Raw genomic sequence first — 22,392 nt, 5'->3', positions numbered from 1 at the left:
GGATAAGGGTTAGGGTGGAGCTATATACTGGGGAGTAGATGGGGATAAGGGTTAGGGTGGAGCTATATACTGGGGAGTAGATGGGGATATGGGTTAGGGTGGAGCTATATATTGGGGAGTAGATGGGGATATGGGTTAGGGTGGAGCTATATACTGGGGAGTAGATGGGGATATGGGTTAGGGTGGAGCTATATACTGGGGAGTAGATGGGGATAAGGGTTAGGGTGGAGCTATATACTGGGGAGTAGATGGGGATAAGGGTTAGGGTGGAGCTATATACTGGGGAGTAGATGTGGATATGGGTTAGGGTGGAGCTATATACTGGGGAGTAGATGGGGATAAGGGTTAGGGTGGAGCTATATACTGGGGAGTAGATGGGGATAAGGGTTAGGGTGGAGCTATATACTGGGGAGTAGATGGGGATAAGGGTTAGTGTGGAGCTATATACTGGGGAGTAGATGGGGATAAGGGTTAGGGTGGAGCTATATACTGGGGAGTAGATGGGGATAAGGGTTAGTGTGGAGCTATATACTGGGGAGTAGATGGGGATAAGGGTTAGGGTGGAGCTATATACTGGGGAGTAGATTGGGATATGGGTTAGGGTGGAGCTATATACTGGGGAGTAGATGGGGATAAGGGTTAGGGTGGAGCTATATACTGGGAGTAGATGGGGATATGGGTTAGGGTGGAGCTATATACTGGGGAGAAGATGGGGATATGGGTTAGGGTGGAGCTATATACTGGGGAGTAGATGGGGATAAGGGTTAGGGTGGAGCTATATACTGGGGAGTAGATGGGGATATGGGTTAGGGTGGAGCTATATACTGGGGAGTAGATGGGGATATGGGTTAGGGTGGAGCTATATACTGGGGGTCCCGAGTGATAGTCGTCCCCTCACCTGTTGAGCTGCTTCTGCAGTTGATCCAGCCTGTTCCCTAATTCACATTTTTGCCGCCGGCTGAGGGAAGGCACGGGTGCGCTGAGGGTGGAGTGAGCGGGTGTGGTGCAGCGTGGCAGCTCCTGGTACTGACGTCCATTCCGGTCCCCCCAGAAGCTAAAGATGTTTGACACCCCGGAAAAAGCTCCTGGAGGGTGGAAAAGAAGGCAGCGTGAGCCGTGTATAGGTACAATGGAGGTCTGCGACTCGGCAGAGCTCACCCTGCGCGTTACCTGACAGGTGATTGCACATGTCTCCCCCGCTGTGATCCCTCTCCGCCTCTCCCCCGCTCGCTGCTGTGAAGTTGCTGCACGTAGCGCGTGTTGGTGACAGCTCGACGGTGCTGGACATTGCTGCCGGCTGCTCGTCATCACTGGACGGTGGACTGGACGGGGGGCTACTGTGCTGCTCACCCCAACTTTTATCCTCCGGTGCTAGATTGTTCCGGATCAGCCGGCTTGACCTCAGATTTTTCTTGACTTCCCCGGCATTGTCAGCGTCTGTGGGGGGAAGTATGTAGAAGTCAATTACTAATCGCTCTCACTATGCAGATGTAGCTGAGCTGAGGCTGTCATCTAGCATCATTTTACAGGTTAAATCTACATGTAATGATGAGCAACTTTATAAATATATAAATTAAAGTTACATCACTCATTATACACTAGTCACATCCAAAGCTGCGGTCACAATTGTTCTAAACCATCCGAATTTTGGAAGCAGCTTTGGATATGACTAGAGTATGAAGGCACAATGTAACTCATAGCTAGTACAAACTTTTTGTCAGGACCCTTGGGGTCTTCAGCCTTTGATAAATCATGCATTGTGCATATTGGATCATAAGTAAGTGCCCCCCGGACCCCCCTCCTGCCGTCACCTCTGTCTGTTCGTCTACGGAATGACAGCTTGCGCCGCCTCAGCTTGTTAAATCCGCTGTCCGACTCGTCGCTGCTCGGAGATCCTGGGATCATGTTGGTCTGAAGACAGGAGTAGAGAAAGAAAAGTGAGCGCCCCCTACTGTAAGTACCTTGGCTTACTTATCTCGCTGTCCTCTACTCCAATCACATCCAAGGCTGCACTCACAATGTAAACAGATAACAGACTGAAGTTTATTTGTACTTAGGAGTCATGTGACATGACAGCTTAGTCACCTGAGCTCCCACAATGCACTGCGCTCTGTTAACAGTACAGCAGCAAATTTCTAAATGCAGCTTTAGTGGTAACTAGAGTATAAGACATAACGAGTGGAAATGCTTGCGCCCACATGTGCCCCACAGCAAAGACTGGCCGCAGTGCACTCACATCTCGCAGGTTAAAGGTGATCTCTAAACTGGACCAGAAGTAGTCAGAGAATTCTGGATACATGTCCAGGACTTCCAGCAAGTCCTCCCGGTGAATCTTATGAAGGTCACAGTATGTCAGGGCTCGGACGTCCGCGTTAGACTTTCCAGGCCGAGCGTAGAGATTGAGGGGCTCCCCGAATATATCGTTCTTCCCTGCAGAGAAGGTGACAAGGTCAGGAGCCTCCAGTGCAGGTCAGGGGGTCACAAAACAGGTGGACATCAGAATGATACTAACCCAGTATGGCAACCACCACATCCCCACGTAAGATTTCAATGGACCCCCGGGACAGGAAGTACAGGGCCGTAAGAACATCGCCTGCATGTACCAAGGTGTCCCCGGGAGGGGCATGGGTGGTCTTAAACTTCATGGCCAGGGCCCGCAAACATCCCTTTGTGGCTCCTTTGAAAGGCATGCAGTTCTGAAGAAGACTTCTGTTCAGATGGAGACAAATGTCCGCCTGGAGGCACTCTGGGAAACCTTTCAAGACCTTCGCAGAGGGGACACAAAATGATCCAAGTTATGAGAAACGAGGAAGACGGGAGATAATGGGTGTAAGGAGAGGTTGTGGGTACAGAAAAGCAGAGGACACAAGGGGTGCTGGGTACAGAAGGGCAACCATGGTGGAGGGCACAGAAGAGTGGAGAACATGAGTGAGAATGGATACAGAAAGGCAAAGAGTGGAGGAGATTATAAGTCACAGAAGGACATTAGTGATGGTGGGTACAAGAAACGAGTGACGTGGGTGCAGAAAACAGAAGGACATGAAGGATGTAGGGTACGAAAGACAGGCGGACATCAGTGATGGTGGGTACAGGAAACGAGTGACGTGGGTGCAGAAAACAGAAGGACATGAAGGATGTAGGGTACGAAAGACAGGCGGACATCAGTGATGGCAGGTACAGAAAACAGAAGACCATGAGTCATGCATGACGGTAGAACATGAGTGATGGTGGGTACAGAAGACAAAAGGATGTTACTGATGGTGGAAACGGGAGACAGAAGGACATGGGGAATGTAAGGTACAGAAGACAGAAGGACATGAGCGATGGTGGAAACAGGAGGACATGAGGGATGAAGGATACAGAAGAGAGAAGTGTGACAGTGGAAACAGAAGACAACAGAAGAATATGAGTGATTAAGGAAATTAGTGATGGTGGACATGAGTGACGGTGAAATCAGATACAATAGGACATGAGTGATGTTGGGTACAAATGACAATAGGATATGAGTGAGGTTAGGTACAGAAGACAGGAGGAAATTATCATGATACAGAAGACAATAGTACATGAGTGATGACGAGTACTGAAGACAATAGGACACGAGTGATGTTGGGTACAGAAGACAGGAGCACACGAATGATATTGGCTACAGAAGAAAGGAGGACCTGAGTGATGACGAGTACAGAAGACAGGAGGACACGAGTGATGTTGGGTACAGAAGAAAGGAGGACATGAGTGATGACGAGTACAGAAGAAAGGAGGACATGAGTGATGACGAGTACTGAAGACAATAGGACATGAGTGACGATGAGTACAGAAGACAAGAGGACACAAATGATATTGGCTACAGAAGAAAGGAGGACCTGAGTGATGACGAGTACAGAAGACAGGAGGACACGAGTGATGTTGGGTACAGAAGAAAGGAGGACATGAGTGATGACGAGTACAGAAGAAAGGAGGACATGAGTGATGACAAGTACAGAAGACAGGAGGACACGAGTGATGTTGGGTACAGAAGAAAGGAGGACAAGAGTGATGACGAGTACAGAAAAAAGGAGGACATGATTGATGACGAGTACAGAAGACAGGAGCACATCCATAAAGCTAACAAGCAGCAAACAAAATCTGTCAGCACACCGTTATACATGCAAACAATAGAACTAGGGATTAGAGATTACTCTGGATTACAGCGGTACTATATCTACTATACATGAGAAATTGAAGCTCTTCACACATCATTTTTGATCAAATGTGTGTTAGGCCCATCTACCAGCGTCAAGGTGGATTCTCTAGATGGGTACCTAACACTAACAGAACTGCCTCTCCTGGGCCTAACTTAAAGGATATGGACACCTTTGTAAAAAACCAAAAAAAACAAAAACACTTTTAACACTAATTAGTTTATTTTGTGGAGAAAATAATGTCTCCAATTGGTACTGTTTATTTATCTTTTTTCATTTTTGATCTACAGCTTGACAGATTCTCTGTAACCACTCCTTGCTCCACAGGGGAGCGTGCATTGTCTCCCTCTCCCTCCTCCAACTTACCCCTTCCCCTTCAGGATGGCAGAGCGGTGCAAACTGTCAGCTGTAACATACAGCTGACAGTCTGCTTCAAACTGCAGACATAACCCCTTCCATGCCGCGGTCCTTAGGGACCGCTGAATGGAAGGGTCTAACCACCGGGCCGCTGCTTTGCTGTGGCAGCGGCCCAATGCTGTGGCATTAAACCCCCCCCCCCCTTTCTTTAGGATGGCCATCAATCCCCACCCCTAAGGGCTAATCATCGAGCTGCTGCTCTGCCCCCTCCCAGGATGGCCAAGGGGCACGAATGGCACAAGCTCCCCCCCTCCCCTCAGGATGGCTGAATGGCACAAGCTCCATACAGTATTAAAATGTATTAGTTCCCATGAGCTGAAATTATTGCTTTGCGAAGGGTCGCACAGACTTCGCGCAATAACTTCATAAATTATTTTGTACTGTAAAAAAACATTTCCCAAACTTGGGATTGGTTCCAGTAGCCCTAGGCAGATGGGCGGAGAGAGCTCAATCTAAAGGGGGCAGCTACCGACCAAACATACTACAAGAAAATTTAGACTAGCACATCAATTCTTGCAGTGTGTTTGGAGGGCAGCTGCCTCCTTTATATGAAGCACTCCGCTCCATATAGCTGGTTCCTCTACCACCCCAGACCTTGTAGGAAAGCTGGACTCACTGCGTTCATGTCGATGCCGTTGGTATAGGACCACGCATGCTGGAAATACTCCTCCAAGCGCTGCCGCAGGGGGTTGGGAATCTGATGGAAACGGATGAACTCCCGGACCCGCAGCATCTGAGTGTGGTACCGGGCAGTGCCAGAGTACAGACGCTGGATGATGGCGGACACATTCCCAAAAATACTGGCATACATGAGCGCTGTAGAGACAAGAGGGCAGGGTTAGAGAACAGACATCCTACTACCTCCAGGTCATCCACAGATGCAGCAGAGCTGAACTGAATTGCACATTTCATCCTGATGCATAGTGACTACATTATGCCGCAATGAAAGACGACATGCGTTCCTCTGAAAAGCGTAGGATATGAGATCACACTTTATGGATCTTTTTAAGAAGTGACCAACAAAGAATAGTTTTATGAAGACGCAGGGCCGGGTTTCCTCATCAGTACTGGACCGTTTCCAGAGCGGCTTCTCTGTGCACCGTCACATTTTGTCAGGATTTTGACCCTGCAAAATGGTTTAGTGGAGATCCGTATGACCTTCCCTCGTCATTAGTACGCTGACAGGTAATAACTGAAATGTGCAGAATAGTGAGTGCAGCTCTGGAGTATAATACAGGATGTAAGTCAGGATCAGTACAGGATAAGTAATGTATGTACACAGTGACTGCACCAGCAGAATAGTGAGTGCAGCTCTGGAGTATAATACAGGATGTAACTCAGGATCAGTACAGGATAAGTAATATATGTACACAGTGACTGCACCAGCAGAATAGTGAGTGCAGCTCTGGAGTAGAATACAGGATGTAACTCAGGATCAGTACAGAATAAGTAATGTATGTACACAGTGACTGCACCAGCAGAATAGTGAGTGCAGCTCTGGAGTAGAATACAGGATGTAACTCAGGATCAGTACAGAAAAAGTAATGTAATGTATGTACACAGTGACTGCACCAGTAGAATAGTGAGTGCAGCTCTGGAGTAGAATACAGGATGTAACTCAGGATCAGTACAGGATAAGTAATGTATGTACACAGTGACTGCACCAGCAGAATAGTGAGTGCAGCTCTGGAGTAGAATACAGGATGTAACTCAGGATCAGTACAGAAAAAGTAATGTATGTACACAGTGACTGCACCAGCAGAATAGTGAGTGCAGCTCTGGAGTATAATACAGGATGTAACTCAGGATCAGTACAGAAAAAGTAATCTAATGTATGTACACAGTGACTGCACCAGTAGAATAGTGAGTGCAGCTCTGAAGTATAATACAGGATGTAACTCAGGATCAGTACAGGATAAGTAATGTATGTACACAGTGACTCCACCAGCAGAATAGTGAGTGCAGCTCTGGAGTATAATACAGGATGTAACTCAGGATCAGTACAGGATAAGTAATGTATGTACACAGTGACTGCACCAGCAGAATAGTGAGTGCAGCTCTGGAGTATAATACAGGATGTAACTCAGGATCAGTATAGGATAAGTAATGTATGTACACAGTGTCTGCACCAGCAGAATAGTGAGTGCAGCTCTGGAGTATAATACAGGATGTAACTCAGGATCAGTACAGGATAAGTAATGTATGTACACAGTGACTGCACCAGCAGAATAGTGAGGGCAGCTCTGGAGTATAATACAGGATGTAACATAATAATGAAAGGCTATGGATTCCTTTGGGGCATTATTTATTATTGAATTATACTTATTTTCTGCTAAAATCATTTTATTAGTTAAACTTTATTATAAGTTTTCATCAGTTTTTCCTTTCCACTCTATCTGCTGACTGTTTCTTCTCTTCGCTGACGTCTCAGTCTCTTGTCCTTATCTCCTGACCACTCCTAAACACTCAGCTAAACTATGATCGGACGGATTGGCTGACAGTAAGGATACAGATGGAGCAGCTCTCATGGACTGAAGGAGAAGACGTCTGGGAAACACAAAGCTGTAGAAGAAAATCTTTAATAAAGACCAACTGAAAAAAATGATTCGTAGCCTAAAATAAGTAGAATGCAATAATAAAAAACTGCCCCCAAAGGTGTCAACAGAATTTAAAGTTTAACTACTGAGCCAGGTTAATGCTACATATATTCTATAAAATGGTGTTAAATCACTTAAAAACCCTATTCACACTGCTCAGCTATACCTGCATGTAGTCATGTATGATCTCCTACCCTGACAAACTAAGCTCTCCGCGCTGGTCCTGCACTCACACCGTCTGGCCACTAGGTGGCAGTGCAGCACATCTAATACATTTTGACTGATGACTATTCCATAAGCAGAATTTTCTGGGCTCCGGGCGCAGCTTTGGATGTGATATTTACCTCCCAACAATGGAAAACAATTGACGTAATTGAGATGAAGCTGCTGCAAATGTCACCTGCCGGATAATGGGGTCCTGTCATGACTGCACCAGACAGATAAGGGTACTTTCACATTAGCGTTATTCTTTTCCGGTATTGAGTTCCGTCCTAGACAGACCATGGAGGTGGTGCACGCTCGGCTTCTGCTCACCTGTGTATGGGTGCGGCCGCCAGACATGATCCAAACGGCGTCTGACCGTGAGCCATAAAATCCAATCCACACCACGTAAGATGGCGACTATGAGCCGTCTACGGAACGCTCAAAAAGTGGAAAATGGTTGGGAACGCCATGAGTGGCAGGTCGCTAAGGAGAGGGGGGAACATCTGTGAGGGGCGGTGTCCATCACTGCCGCCATCTTGAAAGCCACCATCTTATAGCCAAAAATAGCTAAGCGCTAGATCAGCCCATAGAAGCGGGTGCAGCGGTGGCTGCGCTTGCGCTGTGCTCGTCCCATTAATTTCTATAATGCTTCTAAATATTGCCCAGTATGGTGCTCAGCTACTTTCGGCACTCCCATAGAGATGAATGGAGGCAATCCGCTAAGAGATAGGGACCCGCATGGTATGCCACCAGTGCTTGAATGTGACGTAGCACAATCCTGTCCTCTCCTCGTCATATCTCTGACCGTCACAAAGAGAAAATTGTTAATAACTTTGGCAGGAATAAAGTTTTGTCTCATTGAATCCAAGTGAAATTCTCCATCAGATAAATGTGTCACTTGGTTCCAAGATGTCAGCTTTCTGCCCCTTACAGATTCGCCCCCTTCCCCTGCCACACACAGGATGGCGTTCCCAACCACTGTTTTCCATTTATTCAGGGGTCTCCACCTTTCTTTTTTAAAAAGGGTTAAAAAAAAAACATGCAAACAATGCAAAGGCATGCCTCTCCATTTACCAGCATTTATCCGAGGGTACGACGGAGGTACTGGGTCACACTACAGCGTATAGAGGTCACACAGCAATCTATATGGATCCATGTGTCAAATGTATACATCGACCAAGTGTAACATAAAGCCGGTGAATGAACGGTCACTGATCCGGGGAAAACTAAGAGCGCGGAAACCAGAGGGCGAAATATACCCAGAACCACATTGGAGGAGGACGGGACTACACCAAGGGGAGAGAGCGCAAACACAATACATACCTCCTGTACAGACTGATGACCGCAACAGCACCCACAGCTAACATAGGAGCAGTATTATAGAAGTTATATTCTTGTACATAGGAGGCAGTATTATAGTAGTTATATTCTTGTACATAGGAGCAGTATTATAGTAGTTATATTCTTGTACATAGGAGCAGTATTATAGTAGTTATATTCTTGTACATAGGAGCAGTATTATAGTAGTTATATTCTTGTACATAGGAGGCAGTATTATAGTAGTTATATTCTTGTACATAGGAGCAGTATTATAGTAGTTATATTCTTGTACATAGGAGGCAGTATTATAGTAGTTATATTCTTGTATATAGAATCAGTATTATAGTAGTTATATTCTTGTACATAGGAGGCAGTATTATAGTAGTTATATTCTTGTACATAGGAGGGAGTATTATAGTAGTTATATTCTTGTACATAGGAGCAGTATTATAGTAGTTATATTCTTGTACATAGGAGGCAGTATTATAGTAGCTATATTCTTGTACATAGGAGCAGTATTATAGTAGTTATATTCTTGTACATAGGAGCAGTATTATAGTAGTTATATTCTTGTACATAGGAGCAGTATTATAGTAGTTATATTCTTGTACATAGGAGCAGTATTATAGTAGTTATATTCTTGTACATAGGAGCAGTATTATAGTAGTTATATTCCTGTACATAGGAGCAGTATTATAGTAGTTATATTCTTGTACATAGGAGGCAGTATTATAGTAGTTATATTCTTGTACATAGGAGGCAGTATTATAGTAGTTATATTCCTTGTACATAGGAGCAGTATTATAGTAGTTATATTCTTGTACATAGGAGCAGTATTATAGTAGTTATATTCTTGTACATACGAACAGTATTATAGTAGTTATATTCTTGTACATAGGAGCAGTATTATAGTAGTTATATTCTTGCACATAGGAGCAGTATTATAGTAGTTATATTCTTGTACATAGGAGCAGTATTATAGTAGTTATATTCTTGTACATAGGAGCAGTATTATAGTAGTTATATTCTTGTACATAGGAACAGTATTATAGCAGTTATATTCTTGTACATAGGAGCAGTATTATAGTAGGTTATATTCTTGTACATAGGAGGCAGTATTATAGTAGGTTATATTCTTGTACATAGGAGCAGTATTATAGTAGTTATATTCTTGTACATAGGAACAGTATTATAGTAGTTATATTCTTGTACATAGGAGCAGTATTATAGTAGTTATATTCTTGTACATAGGAGGAGTATTATAGTAGTTATATTCTTTGTACATAGGAGGGAGTATTGTAGTATAGTATTGTACATAGGAGAAGTATATAGTAGTTATATTCTTGTACATAGGAGGCAGTATTATAGTAATTATATTCTTGTACATAGGAGGCAGTTTTATAGTAGTTATAGTATTGTACATAGGAGAAGTATTATAGTAGTTATATTCTTGTACATAGGAGCAGTATTATAGTAGTTATATTCTTGTACATAGGAACAGTATTATAGTAGTTATATTCTTGTACATAGGAGCAGTATTATAGTAGTTATATTCTTGTACATAGGAGCAGTATTATAGTAGTTATATTCTTGTACATAGGAGCAGTATTATAGTAGTTATATTATTGTACATAGGAGGCAGTATTATAGTAGTTATATTCTTGTACATAGGAGCAGTATTATAGTAGTTATATTCTTGTACATAGGGAGCAGTATTATAGTAGTTATATTCTTGTACATAGGAGCAGTATTATTGTAGTTGTATTCTTGTACATAGGAGGCAGTATTATAGTAGGTATATTCTTATACATAGGAGCAGTATTATAGTAGTTATATTCTTGTACATAGGAGCAGTATTATAGTAGTTATATTCTTATACATAGGAGCAGTATTATAGTACTTATATTCTTATACATAGGAGCAGTATTATAGTACTTATATTCTTATACATAGGAGCAGTATTATAGTAGTTATATTCTTGTACATAGGAGGCAGTATTGTAGTAGTTATATTCTTGTACATAGGAGGCAGTATTATAGTAGTCATATTCTTGTACATAGGAGCAGTATTATAGCAGTTATATTCTTATACATAGGAGCAGTATTATAGTAGTTATATTCTTGTACATAGGAGCAGTATTTTAGTAGTTATATTCTTGTACATAGGAGGCAGTATTATAGTAGTTATATTCCTGTACATAGGAGGCAGTATTATAGTAGTTATCTTCTTGTATATAGGAGCAGTATTATAGTAGTTATATTCTTGTACATAGGAGAAGTATTATAGTAGTTATATTCTTGTACATAGGAGGCAGTATTATAGTAGTTATATTCTTGTACATAGGAGGCAGTATTGTAATAGTTATATTCTTGTACATAGGAGCAGTATTATAGTAGTTATATTCTTGTACATAGGAGCAGTATTATAGTAGTTATATTCTTGTACATAGAAGGCAGTATTATAGTAGTTATATTCTTGTACATAGGAGCAGTATTATTGTAGTTGTATTCTTGTACATAGGAGGCAGTATTATAGTAGGTATATTCTTATACATAGGAGCAGTATTATAGTAGTTATATTCTTGTACATAGGAGGCAGTATTATAGTAGTTAGATTCTTATACATAGGAGCAGTATTATAGTACTTATATTCTTGTACATAGGAGCAGTATTATTGTAGTTGTATTCTTGGACATAGGAGGCAGTATTATAGTAGTTATATTCTTGTACATAGGAGCAGTATTATAGCAGTTATATTCTTGTACATAGGAGCAGTATTACAGTAGTTATATTCTTGTACATAGGAGCAGTATTATAGCGGTTATATTCTTGTACATAGGAGGCAGTATTATAGTAGTTATATTCTTGTACATAGGAGCAGTATTATAGTAGTTATATTCTTATACATAGGAGCAGTATTATAGTACTTATATTCTTATACATAGGAGCAGTATTATAGTACTTATATTCTTATACATAGGAGCAGTATTATAGTAGTTATATTCTTGTACATAGGAGGCAGTATTATAGTAGTTATATTCTTGTACATAGGAGCAGTATTATAGTAGTTATATTCTTGTACATAGGAGGCAGTATTATAGTAGTTATATTCTTGTACATAGGAGGCAGTATTATAGTAGTTATATTCCTGTACATAGGAGGCAGTATTATAGTAGTTATATTCCTGTACATAGGAGGCAGTATTATAGTAGTTATCTTCTTGTAGATAGGAGCAGTATTATAGTAGTTATATTCTTGTACATAGGAGCAGTATTATAGTAGTGAAATTCTTGTACATAGGAGGCAGTAATATAGTAGTTATATTCTTGTACATAGGGGCAGTATTATAGTAGTTATATTCTTGTACATAGGAGCAGTATTATAGTAGTTATATTCTTGTACATAGGAGCAGCATTATAGTAGTTATATTCTTGTACATAGGAGCAGTATTATAGTAGTTATATTCTTGTACATAGGAGCAGTATTATAGTAGTTATATTCCTGTACATAGGAGGCAGTATTATAGTAGTGATATTCTTGTACAGAGGAGCAGTATTATAGTAGTTATATTCTTGTACATAGGAGCAGTATTATAGTAGTTATACTCTTGTACATAGGAGCAGTATTATAGTAGTTATATTCTTGTACACAGGAGCAGTATTATAGTAGTTATATTCTTGTACACAGGAGGCAGATTTCTACCTTTATATTATCACCCTGAACACCATGAGGAGGATACAGTCGGTATTTTACTTACATCCAATCAGCATGACACAAATGGAGAAAATCTTCTCAGAGTTGGTGTTTGGTGACACATTCCCAAAGCCGACACTGGTCAGACTGCTGAAGGTGAAGTACAGGGCAGTGACGTATTTATCATTGATGGTCGGCCCAGATTTGGTGTTGCTGTTGTTGTATGGTTTCATGATCTGGGTGCCCAGTGAGTACAACCAGCCGATCGTGCGATATTCCTGGTCATAGTGCTCCATGTGTCCAATGGCGTACCAGATGCAGGCCAGCCAATGAGCAATGAGGGCGAAGGTGCACATCAAGAGAAAAAGCACGGCTGCTCCATACTCAGAGTATCGATCCAACTTTCGGGCCACTCGTACCAAGCGTAAGAGTCGCGCCGTCTTCAGCAGACCAATCAAGGTGGTAGTCTGGAGATAAAATGTAAAAAAAAAAATGAATAATATAAAATAACATGAAAATCCCATGGAGAGAGAAGGAGATGGAGAAAGGAATATGAAGAGGAGGACAGTAGACGAAGGAGGGAAAAAACAGGGTTAAAATTAGAACGATTCAAGCCCATCTCAAATACTAATGAAACACCTTGTGAGGGGTCAATGATGCCACCTCAATATCAATAATAACAACCTAATTTCAAGTCTATTGGAGGATAACTCTCATCATCCAATAGCATCATGTGGTTTCAGTTTATTCTCAGCTGAAAGAAATGTATATCACTTCCACTGGAGACAGTGGGCATTTAGGTCAATAGCTGCACAGGTGGGCATTTCCCACTGAGATATGTGCCATCACGCGACTCCTCTGCAGCTCCCTCTCCCCTCTCACAGCATGCAGCCTCAGACACACAGGAGGAGATACCGCAGAGCTGCATCCTCCTCCTCTTTGTATTTTATTTACTACTAGAGATGAGCGAATTTCCGCTTATGAAATTCGTTCACTCTTCGTCTGTTGGTTAAAGGTGAATTGCGTTATGGATTCCGTTACCACGGACCATGACGCAATTCTATGACGGAATGCATAACGGAAAGTCTTTAGAGGCATTCCGTTATAATAGAAGTCTATGGGCTGCATAACGGATCCGTCCTGTTTGCATTCCGTCATAGAATTGCGTTATGGTCCGTGGTAACAGAATCCATAACGCAATTCACCTTTTACCAGTAAACGAAGAGTGAACGAATTTCAAAATATGAAATTCGCTCATCTCTATTTACTACATATTATGTGAGGGTCATAACTGCACGGACCCCACTCTTCATAATGAGCCAACATGCTATATCCTCGGTACTGACCACCGGGGGAGCTGTTCCATTACTATATGACTCATCTGTCTCTCTGTATAATCTCCATAATACACACACGCGCCTGCACAGTATACAGCACTCTCTATTGGACAGTTGCACCATCCTGAGTTACTTTACCTCTTTTCGGTTCTTTGGATTTTCTTCCATCCACTTCAAAGAGAAAAAGAAAAAGATTTTTTTTTTTTCAATTTCTTGCCATTGCCATCAAGGGACATAAACCCACCTGAGCCCCTCCACCATTTCTGATCATTTGGGGTCTTTATCAGATGCAATTGGATCTTACTGGGCAACAAAAGGGACTCCTGAGATTTGTGAAATTTGGTTGCATTCGGGGACGTTTTCCCATCTATGATCAGTTTTAATATTAAGGAAATCCTCACAGAAGACCTGCAGAAGTCTGCAGTAATGTAGTACTCTGATCTATGGAGATTGAGAAAGATCTACCTTGTATATTAATGGAGATACCCCTTAGTCTGGATTATAATGGGGTCTATTGTGAAGGATGGTTTCCAGTTCAGGACCCTAACCTATTAGCCAGAGCGGGGAGAGGATACAAAGAGCATTCTCCCTTCTGGAGGACTTGGCACCTCCATTCATGACACCACCAGCCCATTAATTTAAATAAGTAAAATGCAATGCTACACTTTCCCTGTGGGGGTGCTGTAGGGAAACTAAACACTTGTCCAAGTTCTCTAATAAATAATAAATGATTGTTAGAGGGGCCTAAATCATCTTATCATTAGGGGACCCTTGTAACGGAGGTGCACACCTTTACTGGTGATGCCTCTGAGTTTTGGATTGAATAAGGCCCTCAAATGTATAGTATGTGTGATGTCCCTTAGCCTACAAATTCTTATTTCTTGGTGTCACGGTCATATTGTCGTTTGACCATGACGCGGTTGCTGTGCAGACTGGTTGCCGGTTTGCACGTGCATTTCCCCTTTAAGGTGTGTCTCCCTGCCGTTTGGTGAGGGAGGGGTTACTCTTCTAGCGGGTGGGGATTTAGGTGTGTCCTGGGTGTGGCCACTATGTGGATATTACCTGTGGCTTCCTGGATGGAGTCAGTTGTACTCCAGCCTTGTTTGATGTTGGTGCTCTGCTCCTTTCCTGGGTGAACTTGCCCAGTCCTTGAGGGCCACCTTGTTGGACATAAATTGTCTTCCTTTTGTATGCTCCTTTTAGCCTACCTCACTTGTTGTATGTTAGGTGTGGGTTTTTGTTCAGGTTGTGTTGTACGTCTTGATTGTTGTTACATGTCTGGGCTGTTGTTGGTGTTTGTCCCTGCATGTATGTAAGACGTTTTACCTGTGTGTTGTGTCCTCCGGAAGGGGGTTGGTTTCCCGGAGGGGTGAACCACTAGCCTGTATGCAGCGCTGCCTGGGGCTGCCATGCACCTTGCGGCATGGGGGTCCTGGCAGAGTCTGGTGTGCTGGATACCTGTGTAAGTTGCTGGTAAGGCATCCTGTTTGGTGTTAGGGCTCCTGTACGTATGCATGGGTTCTAGTTGTGGAGACTTCGGCAGGTGAATGTGTTGTCTTGTGTTCTTACCTGCCGATCCTCTTGCTGTGTATGGTCACTCTTTTTCCCTGCTATTGGGTCTTTAGAGACTCTTGTTCTTCCGTGTCTTGGATGAGCAGGGGGGAGATTATCAGGGCGACTCAGGGTTCCAGGTTATGAGCCGTCCTACCATCGGCGAGGAGTTAGGGAGAGGATTAGGGACGCTATAGGAGGTGACCTGCTTCCCTTTTCCTGGCTTCTTGGCCTAGTAGCTATCTCTTATCATTTACATTATACGGTGGGGGGTTTCCCCCACTCCCCACCGTGACACTTGGTTGGAGAAAAACCTAAAAGGTTCAGCTGTGGTTAAAGGAAACTTCTTGGAACTGGGTGTGAAGTGAAATGGGGTGAGAAGGGAGACCTTCAAATTCTAGTTATGGTAAGGTCCTACAGTTTTGGACTAAATGAAAACCTCCTATCTATACTTATGATGACCAACCTCAGTTTTAGAATGAAGGAGGTCCTTGTACCTATATTAAAGTTGACCACCTTTACTTTTAGTGCAAAGTAACTGCTGAAAACCTATATTAATGATGACCACCCTCAATTTTAGAACAAAGACTTGGTACTTTTATTAATGGTGGAGACCCTCACCTTTGGCCTCATACCGACAGGTGTATTAACGGAAACAACCCTCAGATTTGGAGCAAAGTTATCATCTACAGTATACTTATGGGACCACCTTTAATTTTGGACTGAAGAAGAACCTCAGATCTATATTAAAGGTAAGGTCTTTGGCTGCCTAAAACTGAACATTTGAATTAATTTAAAGTCTATTTTTTTCGGTTGGAGAAAATTCCTGAACCTCTATTAATGAGTCTACTGTCATAGTAGAAGGGAATCACTGAAATTTTTGTTAGAATTTTGCATAGGAAAAAAAGATCTACTATTGCATCCAATGATAAAGTACCCCCTTCTTTTTTGTGACTATGGCGAGACAATATGGGACGACATATCGAGCGGATCCAGTGAATTTATGGTTGGCACACACAGGCCCAATACCCGGAGAAGCTGGACCATACAGAGATGAAGCAAAAGCGCAGTTGTGGAAGGTCAGTGGCACAGAAGAAAAAAATCCAGCCAGGTCATGAGTGCCTGAAAACCCTCACGTTCTCAAGAAGGTGCTTGATCATTCCTTAGCGTGTGAACACAGCTGGATATCATACAAAGCACGGCACCAGATACTAGATTACTACAACACACACGTACACATGCAAAGCCCACCGTCTCCTACGCCTGGTATACAGGTTACGTTATATGCCCAAATGTATGTGGAACCCCTGACCATCTGCGCATTCCAGAACCATGGGCGCCGAACTCAGATTCATCATTAGACTGCCACTTCAGAGAACACATTTCCTCTGCTCCAAAGTCTACTGACGACCTGCTTTACACAACTTCAGCTGCTGCTTGGCATTGAAGCAGCTGCACTCAATCCTAGGATCAGGATGCACATTGACAAGAGGTCACCAGAAAGGTGTAAAGCAGGTTCTCAGTGTGAATCAGCTGGGCACAAATCTAAGATCACCATGCACAGAGTCCAGTGACAACATGCTTTACACCACTCTACTCGCCACTTGGCATTGAGAATGGCTGTCTTAGGCTTGTGTGTAGCTGCTTCAGAGTCCTGTGATGACATGCTGTACAACACTTCGGTCACTGCTTGGCATTGTGCATGGTGATCTTAGGACAGCGTGGAGGGGTTCACATATTTTTGGCCATATAGTGTATCTTCAGAGCGACTCACATGTGCAACTGCACTGAACAAAACTCCTCCATGTCCAGTGAGGTCAGAAGACACCAGTCACCTCATGGTCTCTATACCTGCAGTATCTGAGCACACCAGTGGCTTTATGGCCTCTCCCCTTGTCTGATGGCTTATTCATACATAAGATGAAGGGTGGAGCGTGGCAGCAGCCAGTGACAACATTTAGAAAGAGCAAGCAAGCGGCCCTTACCTCCTCAGAGCCGGAGCCAAAAATCAGAAGATCGAAAGGAATGGCAGCCACCATGTCGATGAGGAACCAGCCTTTGAAGTAGTGGATGGCGATCTTGCCCGGGTGGCTGACCACTTCTTCATTGGTGTTGACGTAGGTGGTGCGGAAGTTGATGAGGATGTCAATTATGAACATGATGTCAACCATCAAGTCCACCACGCTGAGCGGGTTGCAGTAGCCGCACTTTTCTCTGTTTGGCTCCTCCTGGTCGTTCAGAAGGAAGGCGGCAGAGTACGGTGTGAAGATGGCGGTATAGATGACGAGCAGGAGGATCAGCCAGTCCCAGACGGCCTTGAAAGGACTGTAGTGGAGAATTGTCCATTTGTGGATACGAGGAGCTTGTAGCTTGTACTCGGGAAGGACATCGGCTCCTAGCGACAGGACCTGTGTGGACAGAAGGCATCAAATGTTAAATATCACGTGTCACCTCATCTACTGCGGTCACTAAGGCAATGGTTTACCTGAAATAGAATGAACAAATATTGAAATTAAAGGGTAATCAGCCCAACATGGTGACAAGCCTAGGAGAACTGGACTGAAAAAGATCTAGGCCCCAACTTTATGGCCAAGAAACTGGAGACCATCTCAGGCAGTAGAGAACAAGAAGCCAGAATTTAAAAAAAATATGGCTTATGTCTTCCAAGAAGAGCGCCACACCTGAGCATGGGTTGTGTCGGGTACTGCAGCTCAGCTCCACAGAAGTGACCAGGACCAAGCTGCAAAAAGCACACAGCCTGTGGACAGGTGTGCGTTGTTTCTTCTAACCCTGGTCTACCCCAGAGGAGACCATCACCATTCTGTCCGAGAAGGGTTGGAAAGGGGAAAATCAAAGAAACTCAAGGCCCTTGTGTCCCGGGACCACAGCAGGAAAGTGGCCACATTTTTATGAAGCCCTTCCACTTCTATATAGACCACTGGTCACTATCCGCTGGCCACAAGAGATGGTTTGCAACGGACAGAAAGTGTTCCTTCCAATACGATTTGCTAATGTGGCAAATGTATTTTTTTTTCTGTGTCTTTAGCAGATTTGTTTCCTAACCCTTTATCCGTCACAAAATGCAGATCTGATCTCGTGGCTCCAAAAATATGGTAATTACAATGTCACGCCTCTCCTGTTGTGTGAGGTTACGGGAAGCGCACAGATCTGTGAAGGCTGGAAGACGCAACGCTCTGACATTCGGGTCTATATATATATATATATATACACACACACACACAGGAGAGGGGCCAGGGGCTACAGCTCCAAGATCATTTCCGGGAAAGCTTTGTCTGATGCAGACACAATGGGGCACACTTACTGACAACGGCTTTTTATGCTGGTCTTAGTTTCCCCCTCTGCACTGCCGCTAGATACGTCTAATTTATGACAAGGTGTGTGTGTCTGTGGCAGTCCAGGCCCCTGGCTGGCATAGTTTTTAGCTAACATTTGCACCTGTTTCCAGCCATAAATGTAAACAGCCCCAACCCTATCACGCCCAACTGGTGCAACAAGGCACAAAACTGTCAAAATTGTGACGCATGGCCGGACAGAAAAGGGGACTTGTGACAATTTTTACGTCAAAAAGTGTCGCAAGTCCATTAGTAAATGTGCTCCAATGTCCATCCTCCAGAATGGGAAAGTGGAGGCTAAAACCTGGAACCAGTAGCTCCATATCACCCTCTATGGGTACGTCACCCAGGCTCTTTCTTTTTCATTGACAGAGGAGAAGTTAGCTACTTCTGTAATGCCCCGGAGTGGCATTACCCCTTCTGCACCCTGCTACCATCTCTAATGGGATAATATCATGTCATCTGTGTATTTATTGCAGGTCCTTCACAATGTGCATTCCTATGTTTGAAAGTGTTATGTTCAAGTGTAATTTACCTGGTTCACCAGTAGGTGGCAGCAAGCATGGCAGTGCTACAGTTACAGAGAATGGAACCCTTCTTTCCATTCTAATTCTCCCTCTATGGAGGGGAGGGGACTAGTTTCTCAGAGCAGTATAGTACACCCCCAGCTAGGGGAAGGGTGTGCAGCAGGCGCACGTCCCTGCTGGACTTGCCGCAGCCAAGCAAAGCGAGCCAGCTAGAGCACCTTCAACTCTGTTGGATATAGAGGTCACAGCTTGGAGCCTCAGAGGCCAGGAAGAAAGTTCCCTGGATTAAGCTAGAGTCAGACTACAGACTGCAGAAGCAGAGATTCTATTTAAGTCTGTCAGCACAGCAGAGCCAGACAGCGACAGATGTAGTAGAGAGGAGTTTGCCTGCAACAGTTTTGTTCATGCTAAAACCTGCTGGGAGCCAAGACAAAGTCAGTAAATTGTATGGAGAAACGTTTATTGAAAGTAAAGCTGCTTTTCAACTTCATCACAAGGTCTGGACTCAATTTATTCTTCATCCCCAAGTTAACTTATCCCCTTTTTCTGCTGTGGAAGACAACGCCTGGGGTCCAGTGTATCCAGGTAGGAGCACCGTGACACGTGCACACAACATTAAGGGACGTTATAGGCCACACTATACCACTCGAACATTCCTACCCCTGGGTACCACCACCAACACCATTTCTTAAATGGACTCTGTCCCATTGTTGCTTCACTGCAACTGGCGTCACGAATATTTCTTATAAAAGGGACCCCTGGTCGCTGTCGGACGTCGCAATTCCTCCCATGCAGATGACAGCCATGGAGGGTAAGGTCACTTTTGGTCATGGACACCAGATCCTGCTCCAATAAAGCATGCCTCTACAATGAGATAGGAGCAATAGAGGGAGGAGTCACTGTGACTGGCTGCCAGGAAGAGCTGTGAGAGGGAACTACGCAGATCCTCTGTGTTACAGTCCCATGGACAACTGTGGCGCTGTTCCTGTGACTGGTATTGCAGCCCAGCCCTAGCCACCTGAATGGGGAAGAGTTGCAATACCAGATATGACCAACAGGAAGATGTGGCGCTTTTTTTTTCTAATCCCTTTAAGAACATTTTACCTTAACAAAAAAAAAAAAAAGTCATTGAGCCCCGATCTCTGTGGGGCTATTACTCTTCTCTACTGTCTGGGGTCAATAATTACTAGACCTGAAGGTAGAACATACACCTGGTCCTCATCCACTGCCCTCTGATCACACCGACAAGATGATGAGGGATCAATTCTCTGCACCCTTGAAGACATCCATGGCTGCTGATGGGAGGAAGGACAGAGGAGTCTACAGTGGTGAGCAGCACTGAAAGCCATGTAAAGGGTTAATGCGCTTCGCTTGCGTGGTCTCCCTGCTGACCAATAATCTGAAGGCGCCATGAATCAGCCCAGGCCTCATGTTCTGCCGCCGCCTCCATTTTATTTACAGGTTTATTAATGCGCTCTCACCAACATCGCCCCCTCTGCCTCATATCACCCACTGGTAATATCTACCCCCATCCCATCCTTACTGCCTCTCCATAGGAAAATCTGCTGTCCCCCTTTTCCTGTGCTGTCCGTGTCTCACCCCCTCTATATTATCTGCCCCTCAGTCCTGAATTGTAGAAATGTGCCACCAATTCTCCATTATCTGCCCTTGTCACGGACTATTGACCCCTCTTCTTTATTACCCTCTCCTGTACTGTCAGCTATATACCCTCTCCTGTACTGTCAGCTATATACTACTGTACTGTCAGCTATATACCCCCTCTACTGTACTGTCAGCTATATACTCTCTCCTGTAGTGTCAGCTATATACTACTGTACTGTCAGCTATATACCCCCTCTCCTGTACTGTCAGCTATATACTACTGTACTGTCTGCTATATACCCTCTCCTGTACTGTCAGCTATATACCCCCTCTACTATACTGTCAGCTATATACCCCTTCTTCTGTACTGTCAGCTATATACCCCCTTCCCCTGTACTGTCAGCTATATACCCCCTTCCCCTGTACTGTCAGCTATATACCCCCTCTCCTGTACTGTCAGCTATATACCCCCTCTTCTGTACTGTCAGCTATATACCACCCTCTCCTCTACTGTCAGATATAAAACCCTCTCCTGTACTGTCAGCTATATACCCCCATCCTATACTGGTGGCTATATACAGCTCCTGTACCGATTTCTCTATACCCATGTTGCTGAGTTAACACACAAAGTTGTAAGTTCTCACATCTAGTTAACGCGTTATGACTGTGACTGTTAACTCTGCTACATCTGTATTTGTGCTGAACAGTAGAACAATGTACCACAACAACTAGAGTCTACTAAATCTTCCTGAAGGTCTTTTGCAGTCAAGGGTTCTGATCTGCCTTCCTAGAATTCCTACGAGCAGCTGTCTCTGAAATTTTTCTTTGGTCTTCCAGATCTTCTCTTCACCTCTTCACCTCCACTGCCATTTCCTAATTACATTTTGAACTGAGGGAATGGCAACCTGAAGATGCTTTGCTATCTTCTTATAGCCTTCTCCTGCCTCAGCCATTTACATTTTCAGAGTGTAAGGCAACCGATTAGAAGAACCCATGGCTGATGTTTTTTGGGACAAGGTTATAGGAGTCTGGGTATTTATAAAGCTTTTAAATTTGCATCATCTGGCCTTTCCTAACTCGCCCCCTCCATATTGTCCTCTATAGTCTCCTGTATAGCTTGTTACTCGCCCCCTCTATACTGTCCTCTATAGTCTCCTATAAAGACTGTTACTCGCCCCCTCTATACTGTCCTCTATAGTCTCCTATACAGGCTGTTACTCGCCCCCCTCCATACTGTTCTCTACATCTCCTGTACAGCCTGTTACTCGCCCCCTCCATACTGTCCTCTATAGTCACCTGTACAGCCTGTTACTCGCCCCCTCCATACTGTCCTCTATAGTCACCTGTACAGCCTGTTACTCGCCCCCTCCATACTGTCTTCTACATCTCCTGTATACCCTCATACTCACCCCCTCCATACTGTCTTCTACGTCATCTGTACAGCCTGTTACTCGCCCCTCTATACTGTCTTCTCTACGTCTCCTGTACAGCCTGTTACTCGCCCCTCTATACTGTCTACTCTACGTCTCCTGTACAGCCTGTTACTCGCCCCTCTATACTGTCTTCTCTACGTCTCCTGTACAGCCTGTTACTCGCCCCTCTATACTGTCTTCT

At 43.8% G+C, this 22,392-nt stretch overlaps 1 protein-coding gene across 2 annotated transcripts in view; it reads right to left on the bottom strand.

Moving 5' to 3' along the window:
* The window catches only part of LOC122938508 (potassium voltage-gated channel subfamily H member 2-like), a 215,523-nt gene that overhangs the window by 7,659 nt on the left and 185,472 nt on the right, over positions 1-22,392 (bottom strand). Inside the window, exons 6-14 of one of the 2 annotated variants that reach the window (XM_044294060.1) lie at positions 17,282-17,704; positions 13,884-13,916; positions 12,473-12,875; positions 5,212-5,411; positions 2,513-2,765; positions 2,237-2,430; positions 1,812-1,911; positions 1,171-1,437; positions 899-1,085 (exon numbers count right to left, since the gene is read on the bottom strand). In XM_044294060.1, the coding sequence (XP_044149995.1) occupies positions 899-1,085; positions 1,171-1,437; positions 1,812-1,911; positions 2,237-2,430; positions 2,513-2,765; positions 5,212-5,411; positions 12,473-12,875; positions 13,884-13,916; positions 17,282-17,704 (2,060 nt within the window). The remainder of the gene's footprint in view (positions 1-898; positions 1,086-1,170; positions 1,438-1,811; positions 1,912-2,236; positions 2,431-2,512; positions 2,766-5,211; positions 5,412-12,472; positions 12,876-13,883; positions 13,917-17,281; positions 17,705-22,392) is intronic. The other variant, XM_044294061.1, reaches the window with a different exon arrangement.

The sequence above is a fragment of the Bufo gargarizans genome, chromosome 5 (genome assembly GCF_014858855.1).
Source record: "Bufo gargarizans isolate SCDJY-AF-19 chromosome 5, ASM1485885v1, whole genome shotgun sequence".
Taxonomy (NCBI): Eukaryota; Metazoa; Chordata; class Amphibia; order Anura; family Bufonidae; genus Bufo; species Bufo gargarizans.
The sequence above is the reverse complement of the archived record's forward strand: the minus strand, read 5'-3'. Positions and strand labels throughout refer to the sequence as shown.